The sequence below is a fragment of the Nipponia nippon genome, unplaced genomic scaffold (assembly GCF_047370975.1).
Source record: "Nipponia nippon isolate SJK-2023a ecotype South Korea unplaced genomic scaffold, ASM4737097v1 scaffold_5, whole genome shotgun sequence".
Classification (NCBI taxonomy): domain Eukaryota; kingdom Metazoa; phylum Chordata; class Aves; order Pelecaniformes; family Threskiornithidae; genus Nipponia; species Nipponia nippon.
The window spans coordinates 47,534,531-47,555,663 of NW_028262369.1; the positions used below are offsets into that span (position 1 = coordinate 47,534,531).

Consider the following 21,133-nt stretch of genomic DNA (forward strand, 5'->3'; position numbering starts at 1 on the left):
CGCCCACCGCCCCCCGCGGCCGCACCCCAGTGCCCGGATGGGGCCGCGCCTCCGAGCCGGAACCGCTTCCCGCCGCGGCGCAGGGCCTTTCCTCCGCCCGCCGCCTCTCCGCTGCCACAGGAGCGGAGCCGGAGGGCGGAGGCGCGGCCGCTCCGCGGCCGGGGCGGTACCACCGCCGGCAGCGGGCGGCTGCCCCGGATCCAGTCCCCGCCGCCGTTTCCTGCTCCCGCCCCGCCTCACCATAGAGATGACAGGCGCGGCGTGGGCCGCGGGGCCTGCCGGGAAGGGAGCGGCGTGCCTCGGCCTCGCAGCTTAACCGGCCGGCGGCGGCGCCGAGCCTGAGGGAGCGTGCGGGCCGCCGCCATGTCGGGAGGGAGCAGCGCCGGCGAGTGGTGCCTCATGGAGAGCGACCCGGGCGTCTTCACGGAGCTCATCAAGGGCTTCGGTGAGGGAGTAAGCGGGAGCGGGGCCGGGCGCTGGGGTCGCGCCGCTAGGCAGACGGCGGGGCTCCGAGGCCGCGGCCCCGCCGGTGGCTTGTGCTCTTCCCGCGCGGGTGCAAGACCGGCCCGCCCGCCGCGTCCAGCGGGGCGCTGCCCGGTTCCCTGGCGAAGAGCGCGGGGCCCCGGTGGGCTCAGCCCGGCCGCGGCGTGGCTGCGGCCCGGGCGGGCGGGTGGAGAAGGGGCTGTGGGGCACGGCGGAGGGGAGGTTCGGCCGAGGCCCGTCGCGCCCCGGCGCCGGCGGAGTGAGCGCTGCTGCAGGGGTGCGGGAGCGTCGCAAAGCCTCCTCCTGTGGCAGCCGGCAGCGCGGCGGCAAATGGACGCGAGTGGGAATGAACGTGTCTGTGGTGACCTCTGCGCGGCTGTCCCGGCCTCGGGCCCTGCTCGCAGCGCCCGGCGCTTCCCGCTTTGCAGCGCCGTGCTTCCCCGGCGGCCTGCACGCCTGTTCACCGCGGGCAGCGGCCAGCCCCTCGGCTGAGGGGAGCTCTGAGGCCCCGGCCTCCGGCTGTCCCGCCGCGGCCCAGGTGTTCCCGGCTTCAGGGCGGTGGGTGCCCCGTCGCAGGGCGGACTGTGCAACGGAGCCCCGGGCACATGTGTGCTTCTGCCGGAGAGCTTGGTAAGCACAAGCCGCGTAGGGGAGAATACCAGCGCTTGCGAAGGGCTGGATACGGGTTCGGGTCGTGTGCCAGCTGGCTCAGTTACAGATCCTTCAGGAGAGAGGACCTTACGGGAAAGGACTCTGACCAGGCTGAGCTGTGGTGCTTGGCAGTAGGCTGGGTAGCCTGCAAGGGGCTGCTTTGGCTTTTAGAATATTAAATTTTATGTTGAGTTGCGTTTAGTATCTTTGGTAATATTGTGATTATATAGTTATAATAACAGATATGTCTACACAGGATTTTGGCTAAAGAAGCAAAATGGGTTTATGCTAGGTTACAATCATTTATGATTTCTGTCACGTCTTTTTCTCACAAGTGAAGTCCAGGCATGCTTCTCCTTTTGTGTTTCTACTTAACTGATAGATTAATCTTCCACGTACTAAGTATTTGAACTTTTTGGGCTCTGTCTTATGCAAATGTCTTGCTTGAGTGTATTGTTTACAGTATTTTCAGTCTACTAACATGGGTCTTTTTCTGGAGATAGATGGTTTAAGTTTTGCTTTGGACTGGCTGACAATGTCTTTAAAAACAGTATTATTTTCAGTTGAGCAAAGGATATGAGGTGACCCAAGATATGTTAATCTCCTCTGCTTCTTTTTTAAATGTAGCTGTCTTATAAAGACAACATCACCATACACAGGAGAAATTCCTCAAGTAATTTTTCGTGACCTGTCTTGTTTGGTTCCTTTGGGTTTTTTTAATGAAGATGAGTTAAAGCTTGTAAATAGACTTCCATAACCTGGACATAGAAGTTGTAAAAGTTACCATAGTTCTTTCATGGGTCTGTCTTTACTGGCTGCATCCCTTTTGAATGGGGTAGTTGAAGAAACCTGTATCTTTCCTTGTTTCAGGTTGTAGAGGAGCACAAGTTGAAGAAATATGGAGTTTGGAACCAGAGAACTTTGAAAAATTGAAGTAAGGCACTTTTCTAATTTGCATGGTTTTTTATTCACATTTGTCTGAAGTCACTGAAAGAATATGTACTAAACTCAGGTGGTTTTTTTGGTGGCATTTTTTTGTTTGGTTTTGTTGGTTTTTTTTTCCTTCAGTTTCCGCAGTAGTTCATTAGAATTTTGATTTAATTGAATACTTGGCAATTAAATTACTTTTTATTAATGCCTTGGTATTTAATCTAGCTTTTCTGGTTTTGGAAGGAGATGCTAATGGCAGCTAGAATGTGAAAATAGATTTATAATGATTTTGTCATTGGCTTGCATTATACCCTTTGACAAACTTCTGTCCCTTGCTTTATCGTCCTTCTTCCTCACATAACATGATATTGCGTCTGTTGCCTTAAATAAATTCATTTACTGTACTGACGTACTTTTGTAACTCATTTTTCCTGCAGAACCACTTCCATATGTATGTGAAGGCAAATAGTGTTGTTATGACTGACAATGACTGATATCATACGGAACAGTTCTGCTCTCGTTAGGCAATATTAATTCTTTTACTACTTTGTCCGTGATGCATTAAGTGTTATTCGTGTTCACATACAAGATTTTAAGAGGACAATGTCATCTAACCCAGACCATACTCTATTCCTGTGAAGATATCCTACGCTCGTATAATTAATCTTTCAGAAGATGTAACAATTAGTACAGAAGATGTACTTCTAGAATTTTTGTCTGACTGAAGGTATTTGACAAGTGACACCTGAATGGGAGAAATGTTACTTGAGAAGTGGTTTATTTGCTGCCTGCACTATGTACTTCATATGATACCTCATCAGAATGTTGCCTTGTTTTGTTCATAAAGTAACAACTTTGCTTGTTTGTACTGTCAGATGTATATCTTTCTAGTCTTGAGTGATGGCCAGCTTCCTTCCTTCCCACACACGCATGCAATATTTTAACTTAAACACTAAGAGTTAAAGAATATGATAGCACGTAGCATTTTTCAAATTCCCTCAGTGGACCCACTGTTTAAAAAGACATCTCAGACTTCTGCTTAGAGCTTAGGAAAAGTTTCTTATGCAGTACAGTAGTATGTTTACCTTTTGTAGATAAATCTTTTGTGGCATCTTTGTGGCAATGACCTTAAATTCAGATTGATATGAGGAATAAGTTTTTACTTTAATGTAGCTGTAGATTTTGTAAGAATTGTTTCCTTTATTAATAAGTTTTTGTTTTATGGGAATACTAAATGCAGTGCAACATGCAGTAAGAGCTGTTTACTATGCAAGACCTGCAGTCTGCAAAGGAAGACACAATTTTAGTAGAAAAGAGAACCGGATTTCTCTTACTTCTCAGAGAGATAACTCAAGGCATGAAGTTTCACGAGAGCTCCTCTCTGAATATTTAATTTATACCTGAAAGGATTACCAAAACTTTAGTTCCAGCTCTTGTATATGAACAACAAATGTTTTGATAGCTATTTATCACTAACAAATTCAAATGAGTGTTGTGCAACTGTGATAGTTACAGTAACCAGGAAAACTGGTCCTAACTTATGAAAATTACTGACTAAATACTAATTCAGATTGTGATTGTTTAGCGTATGTGGAAAGAAGCCTGAAGTATGTTCTGCCTCATTAAAAGATCACATCTGAAAATTTCAGTGCAAGTTCCCTATGTTTAGAAAGAAATAATTAACAGAATTACTGTACCAGCATACCGTTAAATTATAGTAGAAATTTCTGGCTTTGATATTTTTCATCAGCACAGGTGATTTTTTTTTTCTATCAATTTTATTTTTTAGGCCAGTACATGGGCTGATTTTCCTTTTCAAGTGGCAGCCTGGAGAGGAACCAGCAGGTTCTGTTGTTCAGGATTCCAGACTGGATACAATATTTTTTGCTAAACAGGTACGGCAAGTTCAGTATTTTTCTTAGATATGTCATGAAACATAGCTTTTCATACTGAAAAATAAATATCTTTTTGTTAATATGTACACAAAAATTAACATTTTACAAGGTGAAATGACTAACAAGTTCTGTGAGAGTAGGAACTGTGTATTAAAAGATGATTAACAAAGCAAATCAGATTGATCTGTCAAGTCAGACAAAAATATCATCAGGTATGGAAGAGTAAAGCTCTTATTTATTTGTCAGCCTTCTATAACAGTAAGTAACTCTTCTGTGCAATAAAGAATTACTTGGTAAATGTTCTCAGCAGAATGAGCAGATTATTTTTTTGAAACCACTTTCAACAAATTCTAGGAAGGCATGTTTATTTTGGTCCAGTTTTTACTTACTGTGTTTCTCAAATGCTCTGCAGCCAGGGCAGTATAACTCTAGGATAATACTTTCCTTTAAGAGTTTGCAAACCATTTTGGCATGTAGTTCTAAGTATTTGAATCAGAAAGGTGAGTTTAACTTAGAAATTACAGGAAAAATTGTTTTTGCTAATGTAATCCATTGTGTTTTATTAAATACCAACTAGTACTGAAATTTTGTGTTAGCTTTGACAGGCTGCTGTGTGTATTGTTTGCAAGCAAGAAAAGCAAGAGAAAGTAACCAGAATGAAAGGAGGGGTATTTAATAAATGTTTTTAGCTCTTTTTCAAGACCTGCTTCTCAAATGGTGATAAGTATAACAGTCCAAACAAGAAGTGTAACCTTATATGTGTTAATTACAAAGCATTCATACCAAAGGGCAAATTATTAGGCTTTCTATGAAGACTGACACATAGGCTGGTTGTTGTTTTGGGGTTTTTTTTGGTTGGTTGGTTCCCCCTCCTCAACGAAGAAGTGTTTTGTATTTAAATTTCAGGATATAAAGAAGTCTCCACACACTTCTAGCTGAAAGTATAGAAATATGGAAAGCAATGGAAACATTAGGTGTATCTATAGCTCTCCTGGCTGCTCTGTACGTGTGGTTCTGTTGTGCAGATAATCATCTTTAATTTGTTTCTTTTATAGTCACCTTACTGTTTCATGCTATTGTGGATGACTTTATTCCCTGGTCTTTTTTAATGCTGTTCTGTTCATTCTTCCCCTGTTGCAGCTCTTGAGTCCTGCCAAGCAGTGTCCACCATTCTTATGATACAATGATCAGCAGTAGTTTGCCAAATGTCTTTATAGGTTGATAGACACTGGTTTAGGTTGTGATTTCTACCTAATCAAACATGCCATTAGTGATCAGTAGGCTGTGGCTACAGAATAGCCTTGATGCAAAGAACCTCAGGGAAAATCCTTGATACAGCTCTCAAAGGGTAGTTACATGGCAGGAAGAAATTACTCTGATATGAATCTAGAGAGGTTTTTTTTAAGATGAAGGCAAATCTACCCATATTCAAGGAATTTCATCTTTCTTGTTTCCTATGAGTAGATGAGGATCTCCCAGAATTGCTGTTCTTGTGGATGCTGAAAAGTTTCGAAGCATTTGTGTGCTTGCTCCACTTCTTTTGCCTTTTTTCACTCCTCCACTCTCCACTTCCCTTTTTGAAGTGTGACACAGTTTAAAAGCAAGTAGCTAAGAAGAGATTTGCTGAGCTTTAAGTTGGGATTGCAGCATGTACATCAGAAAATTTGGATAATGTTAGACTTGCTAACAAAAACAGAAAATTAAAGGCTAACAATGAAAAGTCGTCTTTATTTTATAGCTTTCTTTGAAGTATTCGTATTTTACTGTTTTCTTAAGTCTGAAGCCTCTTTGTGGAGGTGTAGGAACTTTCTAATCTTCCCCCTCCTTCACCTGCCTTTAAGGAGGGTGTGCTGGAGTGACTCTAAGAATTCATTAATTGCATGGAAAGCAATTTCTAGAAGCGTTCACTATTTTAAAATAGTAGTTATGCCACTTGATGGCATGGAATACAGGTTTCAAAAGCAACTTGCAAGGAGTTTAAAACTAGAATATCTTTTTCATGTTTTAGTATTGTCTGTTAGTCAAGTGCGGTGGCTTAGCAAAATCAAAACATTTCTTATAGACATATATATGCTTGTGTTTCATGTCAGTTCAGTTTTGCCTGGACTGAGATACTGTGACTGAACAACTACTGAAGTAGTCACAAAAAAATTAAAATTAAAAGTCAACACATAAATGAAAGAAACTGGTTTTGATATTTTGGGGGGATTTGTAATACCAGTTTAGCTCTGGTGACTTTCGCATTGGAGGAAGTTAGCCTTAGTTAGAGATCCAACTTGACAAGCTATGTTTTGAGGACTGATAGTGTTTTCTCAAGCAAATGGCTGATGTGATGATTCGCTGATGAGAGCAGGACATCTCGGTCCTCTCGGCCTGTCTCCTTTTGACTTAATGGTTCTGTTCCTCTCTTGCAATGGTTCAGCAGCTCATTGGACTTCCATGAGCCAGTGCAGCTCATCAGCCAGCAGTTTTCTGTAGATTTTCTGTGCATACCTTCTGGGTTGATCTCCTGCCACACTGAGATGTATTTGTTCAGTGAGTCTGTACAGGCCAAAGCAGGTAAAAGGTAAGTGAGAGAGAACAGGAGTTTCTTTACAGTAGTACGGAAGCTACTGCATTTCTTGAAACCGCAGTCTGTGAATCCTCCTGAGTCACCCAGGAGGAGCACAAGGGAAGACAAGCATTAATATTAGATATTTCTATTGTAAAATAGCAACTCCTCCCAGCTATTGTGCAGCTGGGCTTGTGTGCCTTTTTTGTTTTCTCTATGTGTGGTTTAGGTCCAATTTTATGGTGGCTTTGAGGATGGGGTTTTGTTATCTTTCAAGAATCTTTTTCAGATGTCAGGCTTTTTTTTTTTATTACAAAAGTGATGGGTGAAATAACCATATGTTCATTTGTAGGCTGGAACCCCAGAACAAACAGATTTGTTTTCTGGGTTAGCAAAATTTTTAATGACATTTAAGATTGTTGGTCTGCTGATCTGTATCTTCAAAACTGACATGACACTGGAGCCCTAAAAATTGCAAGAAGTCTTTGACTCTCCTTTCCCATATATTTTCTTCTTTTAAATATTACCATCTAAACAGATCTGGTACAATCCGTTTTACTGCAGAGAAGTTTTAAAGTGTCATTTTGAATCCTGTATGAGCAAGACTAAGTAACTGTTAATATGTAACAACAATTTAGTATGGGAAGTAAATGATGCTATTACAGCATGGCTCCATTTCTGTTCAATTTTAATTAAATGTTCCATCTTAAAAATTGTTTCATTTTGCGGGGGGAAACTTTAGTTAGATGTAAAAGGCTCCAGTGCTCAAACTGTGTAGCAAAACATCTTTAAAATTGCATTAGGAAACACAGTTTTGGTAAGAAGCTTGTGCATGCTCACATTTTACTCATATCCACTTTCATAGCGATGTTGTAGTTGAATTCCAAATGACAACTAGATCTTATTCAAAATTAAACCATGAGTATGTTGGGGGGGTTGAATTTTAAAGTCTGTCTAATATGCATGCATATTAAAGGATTTTTTTTTTTAATGGTCACTTTTATGTGCACTCATGTTAAATTTGGCCTCCCTGTTATGCCTAGGTATGATTTGGTCCTCTATTTGAGGCCACAGAACTCTGGATGATCTTACATACCCTTTGAGCTAGGATACCTAGGCACAATGAGGTGAGTTAAGGATACAATTTCAGCCTTAACTCTGAATTTCCTGATTTCTGTGTTGCTTAAGTAGGCCCTTGCTGTTATTTTTACACGCAGTGGCTACGTGACTGTACCACTCAATGTATTCAGCTATATTCAGCACTGTTTTGAATAGCTGTATTCTGTGCTGATCACTGCAGAAGTTGAAGCGTCTCTTGACAGAAAAGAATGCCATTGTTGCAGACTTATGTACTAAATTTTTTTAGTTTAATAAACTCTTCAGGTTTTATTACTGAAGTATTGGTATCATGCCTTTGTTTTGTGCCATATATTTATTTTATGCTGCATTGTGATGATAGAACATTACCATTGTGATAATAAAACATTAACTTCATTAATTGGGAATAAAATCTATATACCTTCAGAAGGAGGATCTTCTAAATGATACTGTTAATAACAAAACATTGGTCTTTAGTTATCTTTGTGCCACTAATGGAAGCATATTGTGTGTGTTTTTTTAACATTCCCAATACTTCAGTTGATTTCAGACTAAAAAATTTTAACTTTTTCAGGTTTGGTGACATTAAGATAGACCAGATATCCATGTTAAAGCTGAACTTGGGATAACAGATAACGTATAAGAAGTAAAATGAACTTGCAACACCTCTAATCAAAGTCCGAAAGAAATTTTCAGTAATTGAATATAACTATAGGAAGATTATATCTTTATTCCAAAGGAATAAAAATAAATAAATAAAATTAGATAGGGTTTTTAAACAAGAATAAGTTTTGGAACTTTGTCCTAATGCTGAATTTTTCATGCTGAGCTTTGTAAAGCCAACTGTTTTCTAACATGGGGATGCTTAGTAAGTGAACCCCAGAGATTTGCTGGTTATACTACCAATTGCAGCACAGGGTTATTCACAGCTTTTCGAAAAACAAAATATGTAATCCATCAGATAGAGGATGCGAGTCAAGAACTTAAAGTGCTTCAACCTTAAGTTGATCCAGAAACTCAGATCGGATGCTTAGGGAAAGGTGCGTGCTTATGAAGTTACGCATCTTAATTGAAGAGTGTGCCAGAGTAGCCTATTCAAGTGGTTCCTTTGTTTTAAGCTAAGCTTGGTGATATGGCAATCTTCTCAGTTTTTTTGAGATCATCTCACTAATGTGCATATATATCTGTATATATATTATTGTTTTCTTTCAAATATTTTTGAATACACCTTGTAGCTTTGCTAGCAAAATCTTTCAAATAGAGGTATCTGCTTTAAGTTGGAGTCCTGAGTATTGATCAATCAAATATCTCTCCAGGACTTCCTGGACAGAAATATACAGGCAAATATTGGGATTTCTGGACAAAAAAACAGAAAATACTTCTTAAGTTTCCTCAAGTCAATACAAAAATCTTTCTGGGACAACCTGCATATATTTTCATGCTATCTAAACGCAGAAAATGTCTTCTGCCAATGCTGAGACACCTTAAGTAAGAGATACGTTGGAAATTAGGGTAGATAGGTATCCTGACCAATTGCTCTCTCGAAGGACTCACTAGCTTGTGTGTATAGCAGTGCTGGACTGGCTGTGTGCATTGATAGGATGCTCTGCCCATGTGACAAATAAACCTTGCACTCATCTACATTTGGTACTGCAATCACCTCCTCCTCACTCTGTGCTCTTTGCCCTGCGCATGAACTACCACAAGCTAGGTACCTCCTTCCATCTTGGTAGTTCTCTTGTGTCATCTAGATCTGGGAACATGCTGTCCTTTTATGCGTATCACCTGCACTTGCTCCTCTTCTTCTGCTACAGGACTATTCTTGCTGCCTTTTCCTTACCTCCTGCCTGTCACTTTCTAAAGAGTATTTGTAGTTCTAAATGTATTTCCATTTCAGCAGCTGGGGGCCACTGTTCTAAGATCTGCACCTGTTGCATATTGTTTTCTAGCAGTAAGACAAGATTCTTTAGCTTCATCCTTATATACTTAAACAGACTCCTCTCCTACTGCAGTCGGAATACAAAAATATATTTATGCTGAAAGGCAAATATTTGATGAGACCACAAATTCCCTGCTGAGTGTAATTTTTCTGCCTCTTTTTGTTGTTGTTTAAAGCTCCTGTATCCAGCTGATCCAACACAGTTTCTGTGTTGATCTTGCCTCTAGGCACAAAATATGTCTTAATTTCCCTTCCCTTTTTTGAAACCATAATTGGGTTAGCAGTCTGCCAGAGCAACTGATTGTTCCATCTTGATTTTTCAGTAAAAATAGTTACGACTTAGTGCTGTCCCTCCCTATAATGTCCTGTATTAGTTATCATTTAACAAGTGCAGTTTGCTGTAGTGACCCTCCCTTCATTGTCATAGCACTGTTCTAGTAGTTCTTCACCACAGGTGTCTCTACCTTCTTTCTTGTTTCTCTATCAGCTTAATTACAATGTTTGTAACCACTGCTTCAGGTTAGCCCACTCTAATCAACTTAGGATCTTCCTGCTGTTGTCCTAGTACTACTTCTACAGCTGTCTCTGGTACCATTCTCTAGTTATATCTCAGAGAATCTTTAGTTCTTGGTTCCTTTTCCTATGTTATAGTATTAATTCTCTTGAATTATGTCATTCTAGTAGTCTGTGGCTTATAATTTTTCTGCTGCTGTTCATTATTTCACTGCCCTTGATGGATTTTCCTTTTATGTCCTTTATTTTGTAATTGTGTGAACTCTAGTCTTCAGGTTGTGTACCTGCAGTTTGTTTGAGTTTCAGTTGCTGTAACCTGTTCTGCGTGTGTAGTTGACTCCCTTGATTACCATTTAAGTCAACTAGATTGTATTTTTCTTAAATTAAGAAGTGCATTATTATTCTTTATTATTTGCACTATAATTGGAAATGAGAACACCCTGAAGCATAGAAAACTAATATATGATGTGGCTTATAGTATTAACATAGTAGGTTTTCCTTTGTTAAACACTAGCTTTGATTGCAAAACAGGTTAGTTGGCTTTTTCCTCTTTTTTTTTTCTTTCTCCTTTCTTGTTGGAAGTGGTTTCACATTCAAAGCCCTGAACTAATTTTCATTTTTTTAATACAAAATCAACATCCTCTTTCCCAGTCCTAAGGTTTAAGTAGTATTTTCAATTGCAAAATAGTCTCATAGACTGAAGATATATTATTTTTCCTAGCCTATAGCTCACTGAGAAAAAAACTGCTATTATGGCCTTACACCATTTAATTACTGTGCTTTTAATTAAATCTCAGATTATATTTAATAATCCTTGTAGTCTCTCTCTTTAAATACTGTAGTTTGGGCATTACTAAGCAACATTAAAAACATGGCTGTAATATGAAGAGGTTTGTTTATATTTTTAAAAAAAGCAATATTTAACGCTTAAGTCTAAGGACCAGCGTCACACAAACTAGTAACTTAAATGTAAGATTGAATAGGATAGCTATATTGTAAATTAAGAAACAAATGAAAAATCTAAAATTTCATATGGCTTATTATTCAGCAAACCATCTTTTAAAAAAATCTTTACATCTTGGAACACCTCTAAATGTTATTAGTTTATTCCTAGGATATTTGAAATTTTTTGTCCAATGCATCATTTTTATAAAAATTTTAGGTTCCATAATGTGCCTTATTGTCCCAAATTAAAATTTTTTTGAACTCCTACTCCTGCTTGGAATTCTGATTATTTGAAGGACATTCTCTGTGGGAGAATTGGCTTTTTTAAAACCATAGATATAATGTAATTTGGGCAGCTTGCTTTTAATAGTAATTTGTTTTTCCACTGAAATCAGAGGGTTCCTGTATTTCTTTCACGTCCTTTATTAATCACTTTAGGGAGGTGGTGAGACAGTAGAATGACAGAGTTTCTAAGTAGAGGTGTGAAATACCAGTTTTATCAATGAATTGTATATGACAGTCATCCTATGTTCATTTTATTAGTCTCCTACAGCAAAGCCTTTTCTGTGGCTATTCAGACTAGATTTCCTGCCCGTTTTAGACTGAAGCTCCAATGTGAATCAGCATAGAAAGTGCGTGTTTGTAATGAAGAATGTTGCCCAGCTGAAATTAAATTTTTATCACCAGTACTGAACAAATTCTCAACACTTTTTTCTAGGTAATTAATAATGCTTGTGCCACTCAAGCCATAGTAAGTGTGCTATTAAATTGTGCTCATCAAGATATCCATCTAGGAGAGACTTTGTCAGAATTTAAAGAATTTTCACAAAGTTTTGATGCTGCGGTAAGTGCCTACTATTTTCTGTATTTTAAGTATTATAGTGTTATATCTACATTGGCTTACAATTTAATTTTGTTACTTACTTTCAGATGAAAGGTTTGGCACTAAGCAACTCGGAAGTGATTCGGCAAGTTCACAACAGTTTTGCCAGGTAACGCATGTTTTAAATCTAGGCAAAATTTGAGCAAATTCTTTTTCATCTCAGATTTTTTAAAATTTTCTTTGCAGACAACAGATGTTTGAATTTGATGCAAAGTCTTCAGCAAAAGAAGAAGATGCATTTCACTTTGTAAGCTATGTTCCTGTTAACGGACGGCTATATGAACTAGATGGCTTAAGGGAAGGACCAATTGATTTAGGTAATATTTTATATTTTTTTCTGAACATCCTTCATTTTAACAATAGCTTATTGCAACAAATTGGTTGTATGTTATAGGATCAAACCAAGTCATTTATTAAAATAAAGCATATTTTTTAAGTTTTCTTCTTTGCAGTCATTTATGTTGTTTTATTTTTGTTGGTCTGAAAATGCAATTTTCTTCCTGCTTCCTCCATGTTTCCAATTATCTCTCCTTTCATTCAGTAATCAAATGAACAGGCCATGCAATCCCGTGGGCTTCTAATACCTTAATAGTTTTGCTGCAGGAGAGAAGTTTACATAACCCACTTCTTGTGGCTATTTGCTCTCCTTACCTGAGGAAATATGTTGTTGTTCTGAGCTATTGCTAACAACACCTGGTAATCTTCTTGGCTTTCCATACGGACAGTGCGCAATTCCTTTCGCTGATGTTTTTCCCCACATCTTCCTTTTTGTGGTATTGTCACCCAAGACAATTCCCATGTCATGTTTTCAAAGCTATTTTTTTTCCCAGGTTGATTATAAACTGTTTATTTTATCATTTGTTTCTTCTGTGGGAGCATGTATACAGCTGACTCCATGTGCTTTTTATGCATTATGTGGCTGGTGTTTACACACTGCCCTCTTTCTTCTTAGATAGCAAAAATTTTCCCAAAGGTTTAAAAAAGAATAGCTACTTTTAGCATAGTTTTATTCTCTGTAAGACTTGTTCCTGTTTCATGTCTTGTAATCTTTCGTAACTTGCAGTATGTGTGCCATCTTGTGTCTTGAAAAGCTCTACAGTGCCTATCATGTGTCTGCACTTTCTTTTGAGTCTGATATAATCTCAATATGTTCCACGCTCCACTTCCAGAGTGTTTTCCCAATTTTCTTGACAGTTGTATTTATTTTTAGGCTGAGAAATGGCTTGCTGCTAAATCTCATCTTTAGTCTGGCTAGAGAGACTATACAGTCTGCTGACCTACTCATAACATAACTTTCATGGTCACAAGATCATGAGTCTCTTCATTTGGTTTAAGGTCTTGAAATTGTTAAAGAAGCATTATCAACTTATGAAATCGCCTTTAGTTATTCTCTTGTTTATCTTAAAATCAAGTTATCTATCACATATCCTTTTATATTTTTTTCTGTCTGACTTTTTAACATTGTATTGCATCTACATAGTATTAACTCTTTGTTTTGTCTAAATGGAACAGCTGTAACTATCCATAATTTTTTTCTTTTGCTGTCTACTTTTATGTTGTCATACCAACTGATTTCTTTTGTGTCATAAAAATCTTGCATAACATACTTTTCCCCCCTGCCTTGTTGTTTCTTTTTATCAACAAAATAAGTGTTAGATGCTTATGCCCTTAAAATTTAGTTTTGCTCCATTGCTTTGGCCAGTACATTACCTAAGTATTGTTATTAAAAAAGTCTTCCACCTCCTAAAAAAAAAAATCACCTGAGTAATTTGAGACTGCAGTTGCCAAGGAAGAACTTGTTACATATTCTGAAGTTGCTGCATAAGCCCAATTATACAAGTCTTGAATTTGCAATAAATTTTGCAAAGAAGATTAATTTTTTTTTTCTTTGTGTTTTTTCTAGGTGCATGCAATCAAGATGACTGGATAAGTGCTGTACGGCCTGTCATAGAGAAACGTATACAAAAGTAAGTGGTCACAATGCTTTTAAAATAGAGCACCTTATATATGTTCAAAAATTCCTTATTTTTAATTTCCTTCAATTAAAGGCTTTCAGCTGAATTTCTAAGGAATGACGCTTATGCATCATTTTTATGTGCATATCACTGTGTGACTTCAGAACCTATTGCCCAATATGAGCCAAATGTGATGATAGATAAGTCTCAAATACGCTGTGTTCCTGTATGATTAATCAAAGTAGGTATCTGTGTGGTGAAGAGAGATCCTACTAGTACTCTGAAAAAGGAAGAGCAAGATTACAAACTCTGTTAGACAGCTGTGGGTCCTTGTGAGTGAAAACTAAGAGTGCCATTACCATGGATAAAGTTTGGGTGTGCGTTTATAATTAAAAATAACCAGATAAGAACTATATCCATACAGCTGGTATTTACAGAGAACAAGTTTTCCTCAGGTAAGTGGCTTGTTTTAGAAATTTAAGCTAGAAAAACATATTATAGACTTAGCTCTGACCACAAGCTGCAGCCCCAAACGTGCTAGAAATAAAGTTGATTTTATGCCATTCTTAGAAAATAATTTTCAAAGTCTTTTACTTGAAGACTTTTTTTTGATAACCAAAACATTACTACCAAATCACATTTGGAGAATTTAAACTCTGAAAGGCCTGCTAGCCTAATTGTTGCGTGTACTTTTCACATTGTATGAAGAAGTCTCCAACATTTTCTAACAAGTAACAGTAATGAGAAAGTAAAAACTATTGTGTGCAGCAGTCTTAGCAAGTTTTGTTGTCAACTATAACATGTTTTGTTTTCTTTTTTGGACAGTTTCAATATTTATTTTTTTGTGACCACAAACAAGAATAGTAATATCTTGCAAGAGGAGGTTATTAGGAGTTACATATTGGATAATGCTCATTTGAGGTCTGATTTTATTTCGTGGCAAGATTGGATCTGTAGCACAACTTAATTTAACAGATCCATTTAGATTTTTTTTTTTTTCCAGAAAATACATTCCCTCATAATGAAATCAGGGAGGAGGTTTTTGAGTTGTCATGTTAATGATTAATTTTGAAAGTGGGGGTTTTTTGTTTTTTGTTCCTCATTTAGATACAGTGAAGGTGAGATAAGGTTTAACTTGATGGCTATTGTATCTGACAGAAAGATGATATATGAGCAGAGGATTGCAGAATTGCAGCAGCAACTTGCAGAGGTAGGCCATGGTATTTAAGTTACTGGAGTAGTTCTCTGATAATAGTTCTGTGTCTTCGCTTTATTATTTACCTCCTCCTTTCCTTGCTCCAAATGGAGTATCACTAAAAAAAGCAGGGAAGGTTTACTACGTATCTGTCCAGCACAGTGCAGTGCTGTGTGGATGCACTGATGCGGCTCTGGTTAGTTCCGGGTGAGCTAATTTGAGCACTCGGTACAGAATGACCATGTCATTGTGGCTCTCTTTCTTGACTAATTTGCTGCAGTAGCTCAACTGTTCTTTTCCTAGTACTTGAGCTAATCTGCTTATAACTAACTGTGGAAATTCTTTGAATGTTCCTATAACTGTAGGCAAAACTGATTTTTTTTTGTGATAGAAATACTCTTAAGACTTATTTTAATTAAAAAAAAAAAATGCAGTAACATCATCCATTTAGCTTTTTCTGTTTTGTGGAAGGAGGAGCCTATGGATACAGATCAAAGCAGTAATATGTTAAGTTCGATACAATCAGAAGTTGCAAAATACCAGATGTTAATTGAAGAAGAGAACCAAAAATTAAAAAGATATAAGGTATGTAGCCTTTGATTTTTCTGATGAAACTGTTGGGAAAGTTGTAAGAAAAAGCCAGCTTTTATATCTATGGGAGGCTGTTGCAATTAATCTGAAGGAGTTGGATGGGTACTAGGAAGACGATGTTAGGCAAATTCATGTTGCATTCCTGAATTTGCAGGTTAATCACCAGTTTGCTTCCTTTTAGCATAAGGCTTACAAGTCAGTTTTTGTAATGGTCTCTGTAGCTCCCTTTGTTTTGCCACTTCTTTGTATCTTTCTCACTTTAAAGCATTTTTTAAGCACAGTGAGTTCTGGAACTCCTACAAAGAAATTGCTCTATATGCCCCAGAAGGCTGATCGGCCTTTTCTTGCTGGAGTTGCTAATTACACTACTATATGTAACAGTGGCCTCTTACTAAGTAGGATTTTTTGTTTGTTTTTACTAGAAGGACTTTGGCATATTAGTCGTAACATTTTTCTACAGAGTGTTCATATAAGTTCTTCCAGCTCTCATTGTCAGTAATGAAGAATGTTGATGTGTCAGTTGATAATGAAGGCTAATCGAGAGATTCTGTGAACTTCATGTATAGATTCATTTTGTGTTTGCACGTATATCTCCTATTCTGACATATAAGTACTTGCATAGCTTTTAGTGAAGAAGCTCTCCTAGGGTACTTGAATTGTTCTTTTATTATAGTTTACCTGCTGTCTTTTCCTCTGTGGAAAGCGATGAAGACACAATTGGCATGTTCTGCATTTTCCTAAATAAGTATTTTATGTGTGTACACTGAAAGTATATCAGTCTTTGAGATGATGTGGTATTAATGAAAAAGAGGTATGGGAAAGTTTCTCTGAGATCGTCACTTCCAACTTTTTTGATAATTCCCTAATACTTTTAAAGGAATGTTTTGTGGGGTACAGGGGGGAAGCTGGGTAACCAAACTTTTTTTTTTTTTTATTAATCCCTTAACCTGTTTTTGTGAGGGGTATAGAAAGTGGCTAGATTAAAAATAAGTTTTAAAATAGAAGTTGTATATATCAAAGGATGAAGAAATGAAAGAAACATTTGCAGTAGATTTTGTGTTTTTTCACTAAAAATGAAAGAAATGTTTTCACTAGTTTCTACAAGGTACAGACCAAGACTTCAATAATTCTAATGATTATTTCAAATATATTTCTACAGTACATTTGTTAAGTTGTAACGTGTTATTGTTATCTGTCTCTAAAGCAGTGTCACTACGTTCTTTTCCACAGCATCAGGTTGCAATTCAAGAAACTATTTAAAAAAAAAAAAAAAAACACAAACAACCAAAAACTAAAGCATGTGCTTTACCAAGCATGAGAGTAAGCAAACAAATGAAATTGGGGAGTAAAAAACCTTAAAGTTCCTAATTGTGTGCGGAAATATTGTGGAAACTGCTTAAAAGTCCTCATTTCTTTATGTTAGGGTGTCTACTTGGGGTCAGTTGAAAAAACAAACCATTGTAGAAACTGAAAAGTGTTCAGTATAACAGAAACAGTTACGCTTTTACATTACAGAAATGTTTAAATCTTCAGCCTAGGCTGAGACCACAACTACGCAAGGGACTGTAAAAATACATAGGTTGAACTGCAATTTTAGTTGAGAGAAAAAAAAAAAAGTGAATAGATAACAATACATGTCAGTGTTACAGCAGTGGCTAAGCCATATAACCTACTTAATCATTGAGGTTTTTTTTCAGCTAGCATGAAAAAAGACCGTAAGGAGAATTTGTGCCTTAAGGAGTAAATTCATCTGGCATATACTTTCTCACCACATGCTCAGAATTTTATTGCTTTGACTTTATTTTTAGCTGGCTGAAATTTAAAAAAGAACTCCAGCTCTTGGGGGGGAGGTAGTGACAACGACAAGGATGGGGAAAATCTCTGTTTACCCATATAATCTGTTAATGCTTTTAATTTATTTTTAGATTGAAAATATTAGAAGAAAACATAACTATCTGCCTTTCATCATGGAATTATTAAAGACTCTAGCAGAGCACCAACAGTTAATACCATTAGTAGAAAAAGTGAGTATTTCCTAGCTGACTTTTAAGAAACAGTATATTACTATAATTCTTCATACCTTCTACTTAAAATTTAAAATGCAGTCAAGTATCTTGGAAGCATAAATGGCATGGGTTTATTTATTTAAACTTTACATTCAGCTATATTGCTAGTTTACCTGATAGTCCGTTGCAGTTCTCAAGAGGCACAGTTCCAGTGGAGACTGGAGATTGTGAGACCAACCAACTTTGTACTACTATGCAAAGGCAAACTCTATCTCCCCTTTGATAACCTAAACAAATTTTTCTAATGGTGATATAGGAGGAGGCAATTCAATATCAGCTGAACGATTGCATTACAGGGCATAAGATGCTACAATACAAGAGACACATGATTTGGGCTTTTCTACTTGGGAAATTAAAAGCCCGATTAAAATTGTGATGTGTAGCTCCAGTTAGTATGTGGTAGAGTTCCCCATACTATCTTGATATCCCTTTTTGAACTGAAGGTTGTTTAAATGTATACGTATGCAGGTGTGTACATAGAAGATTAATCTCTTTCGCCAACCTGGACTTTTAATACTCAGTTTTGTTGTTTTATCTAGCTGTCAACACTAGATGGCAACCTTTGCACAGAGGTTCTGGTAATTTAGGTAGCTTGAAATTTGTTCTCTTAATCTTCTCTGTTCTTATGCTGATTTGCTGGTTCATTGTTCTCCCCTTTTTAAGGTGTCTAGCTATTAACATTGATTTACTATTAAGGTTTGTATTAAGGCTTAGGTATTAAAGTGTGTCTGTCACTTTGGCAAGGTTATTAAACTGTATGGCTAGTCAAGTACTTGAATTGTAGTATCAGTGCTGGCTTGCATATCTACTCATGTGCCATAGATAGTATCCCTAAGTTTGAACTCACACTGAAAAAGGATCTCTATAATTATTATAATAAAAAAAGAATTAAGTATTATTTAATTAGTACATTCTTTAGCTGAATTTACTTAGGAGAGTATGTTTGCAGGCCAGTAGTTAATAAGACAGAAACTTTTGGATTCAGTTTTTAATCTGTTCCTTCTTTGGGTAACTTGTGGAGTTTTAATCCAGTTTCGTGTTAATAGGACTTATTTATAACACCATCAAGCTTCTTTTACAAGTAAATTTCCAGTGGACTTGAGCAGCTGGTGATAACAAGTCTTAATTCTAAATCATTGAATTAGATCCAGTTCTGTTCAATAATAAGTTGTAAAAAGCAGGAGTCTGATTCAGAGCGAACAAATTTTTTGACAGAAAGATGGCTGGTATTTCATCTGAATTGTCCACTCTTCTTGCCTAATCTTTTTTCCCTAAATTCATAAGGAAGAAAATGCTAGCTCCCTGTCAATTTGAACTATTTATGAATTAATACAAGTTACGTGAGAATCTGTTTGCAGATATATTGGTAGGAACTCTTGTGGGCTTTTTCCCACTCTGCTCTTTTGAAAGATTTAAAAAACTAAGATCTTGGTTGCTTCAGAATTTAATTTGTGATAATCAGTATATCTGAATGCAGTGTGTTCTTGTGACAAAATGTTTTCATTAGGAAGAGTTATTTCTATGTTAAATGAGTAAGGAGGTATGAAGAATGAAAGTTAAATTATGTTTTTAAAATAGTGCTTTTTTATCTCTCTTTTTCCCCTATGAAAGTTACCTTATCTTATAGGTTTAAATATATAATACAAAAGAAACTATATGTATTTTTTAAAGGCTTCATGTATGAACCTAGTAAAATAGTAGTAGGATACTTCTGAAGGGTCTAAATTTACATTTAAAATGTCTCTTTCTACAACATATTTTGTTGACTATTCAGAAGTGTAATGAGTAGTCATTCAAAGCTCCAGAAAGAAGATCTTTGTCTTATCAGGGCTTAACATCATCTCCCTTTGTTTTCTAGGCAAAAGAAAAACAGAATGCCAAGAAAGTTCAGGAGGCCAAGTGAAGATGACTTTGCAAAATACATACAATTATGTGCTTCTGAAACTATTTTCATGACGACAAATAAAACTTTTCATAAACTTTAAATTTTGTCCAGCGCACGTTTAACAGTTGTAACAGTTTGTCTTGTACTGTATGCACGGGTCTAATTCTCTTCCTTCCCCCGCATCTTGTGCATGTAGTACTGCTAAGTAATGTTTAGGTTCTCTTGGTCAAAATCAGTATTTAAGTCTACCTGATTTCTGAAAGCTTGGGAAGAGGACCTAAAAATGTGCAAGGAAAATGTACCCGTTTTGTCCCACTCGAATATATGATAATGATACAAATGCCAGAGTTTAAGTATAAGCATGAGCTTTCTTTGCTCATCCCTACTAACAATCATAATACTATCCAGTTGTTCAGTGACATACCCTGTGTCTTTGTTTTTCTGAAGTATGTGTCTAATTTTTTTACAAAATTGAAAAGTATGAATTTAGCTGTAGAAACATTTGCAAAGACCAATGTATAATCTCAAAAGATCTGCATTGCTTTAGTAGAAAAGATAATAAATATTCCCATTTTTATTTTGGCAAAATTTCTTCTGTGGTATTTTATTATTGGATAAGATGATTAGGACATGTATTGGAGGTCATCAGCCTTGTGACTTGGAGTACGTGCGTTCTGAACTTGGGTTAGAAAGAAGGCACGCTGTTGTTTTGGGGAGTTAATATTCTTGGATATAAGGTAGGGCTGTTCTAGAGTATGTTAAATTTAAGTCTTTAAAACAATGCTTTTTAATTGACCTTGCGAGGTAATTTAATGTAAGAAAAACATGTATGGAAGATTCTTGTTGCTAACGGCATTGTAATGGAAGATGCTTGAACTGTCTTCCATGGACCAGAGGGAATGTCTGAGGAATGGAGCTCACATGGTGTTCTGCCTTCTTAGTGCTGCTCCTATGTGAACTATGAATAGGCAAATTGTTTGGGGTAAGGATAGTAACAGGTCATTGTAGCAATACATAATATTTGAATTACTGTAAATTACTGTAACACTGTTAGTGTATAGTATATATTAATTCATTTAGAAAACTTTTCCAGTTTCTTCCAAAAAGACTCAGACAAGAAATAGAAAGAAAAATAAGCAAAAGAACTTGGATTTTGGAAGACATTTAAAACCAGTAAAACATGTTTGTTTTGCTTACTTTGCCTATAGGCATACGTCATTGAACTGTGAGGTCCTTTGGTCTTGTAGGCTTGTATGATGAGAATATACTACATTTAGAGAATTTTTTGAAACCCAGAAATGAAACAAATTCTGTTACCTGTTGGTGCTTCATATACATTGCGTATATATTGACAGGATAAAATTTTAGCCAAAGTAGTAAAACATACACTGTGCTCTCCTACTGCTGAAAGGATCCACTTGAGTCATTGTGGTGGCTGGAAGGGTAAGATCTGTTTCAGAAAAGAACAAGAGATCCATGTCTGTGTTTTGTAGAAAATTGATCAGGTTGATGAGTACATAAACCGTGTGAGAGCTCCCTACTTTAATAATTCA

The 21,133-nt window shown here is 37.2% G+C and overlaps 1 protein-coding gene across 5 annotated transcripts; it reads left to right on the forward strand.

Moving 5' to 3' along the window:
* Positions 1-52: 52 nt before the first annotated feature.
* Positions 53-20,168, forward strand: UCHL5 (ubiquitin C-terminal hydrolase L5). Of its 5 annotated transcripts, none has more exons than XM_087733024.1 (11): positions 53-445; positions 2,005-2,068; positions 3,854-3,959; positions 11,724-11,849; positions 11,936-11,997; positions 12,075-12,205; positions 13,792-13,855; positions 14,951-15,053; positions 15,513-15,623; positions 17,555-17,653; positions 18,235-18,283. In XM_087733024.1, the coding sequence occupies exons 1-11, from the start codon at positions 364-366 to the stop codon at positions 18,280-18,282; spliced, it is 996 nt and encodes a 331-aa protein (XP_087589150.1). In that variant the 5' UTR covers positions 53-363; the 3' UTR covers position 18,283. The 5 variants fall into 5 exon arrangements, with proteins under 5 accessions (XP_087589150.1, XP_087589149.1, XP_087589151.1 ...); XM_087733023.1 differs by lacking the exon at positions 18,235-18,283 and adding an exon at positions 19,554-20,168 and having other exon boundaries at positions 54-445; positions 15,510-15,623; XM_087733025.1 differs by lacking the exon at positions 18,235-18,283 and adding an exon at positions 19,554-20,168 and having other exon boundaries at positions 54-445.
* The last annotated feature ends 965 nt before the right edge of the window (positions 20,169-21,133 follow it).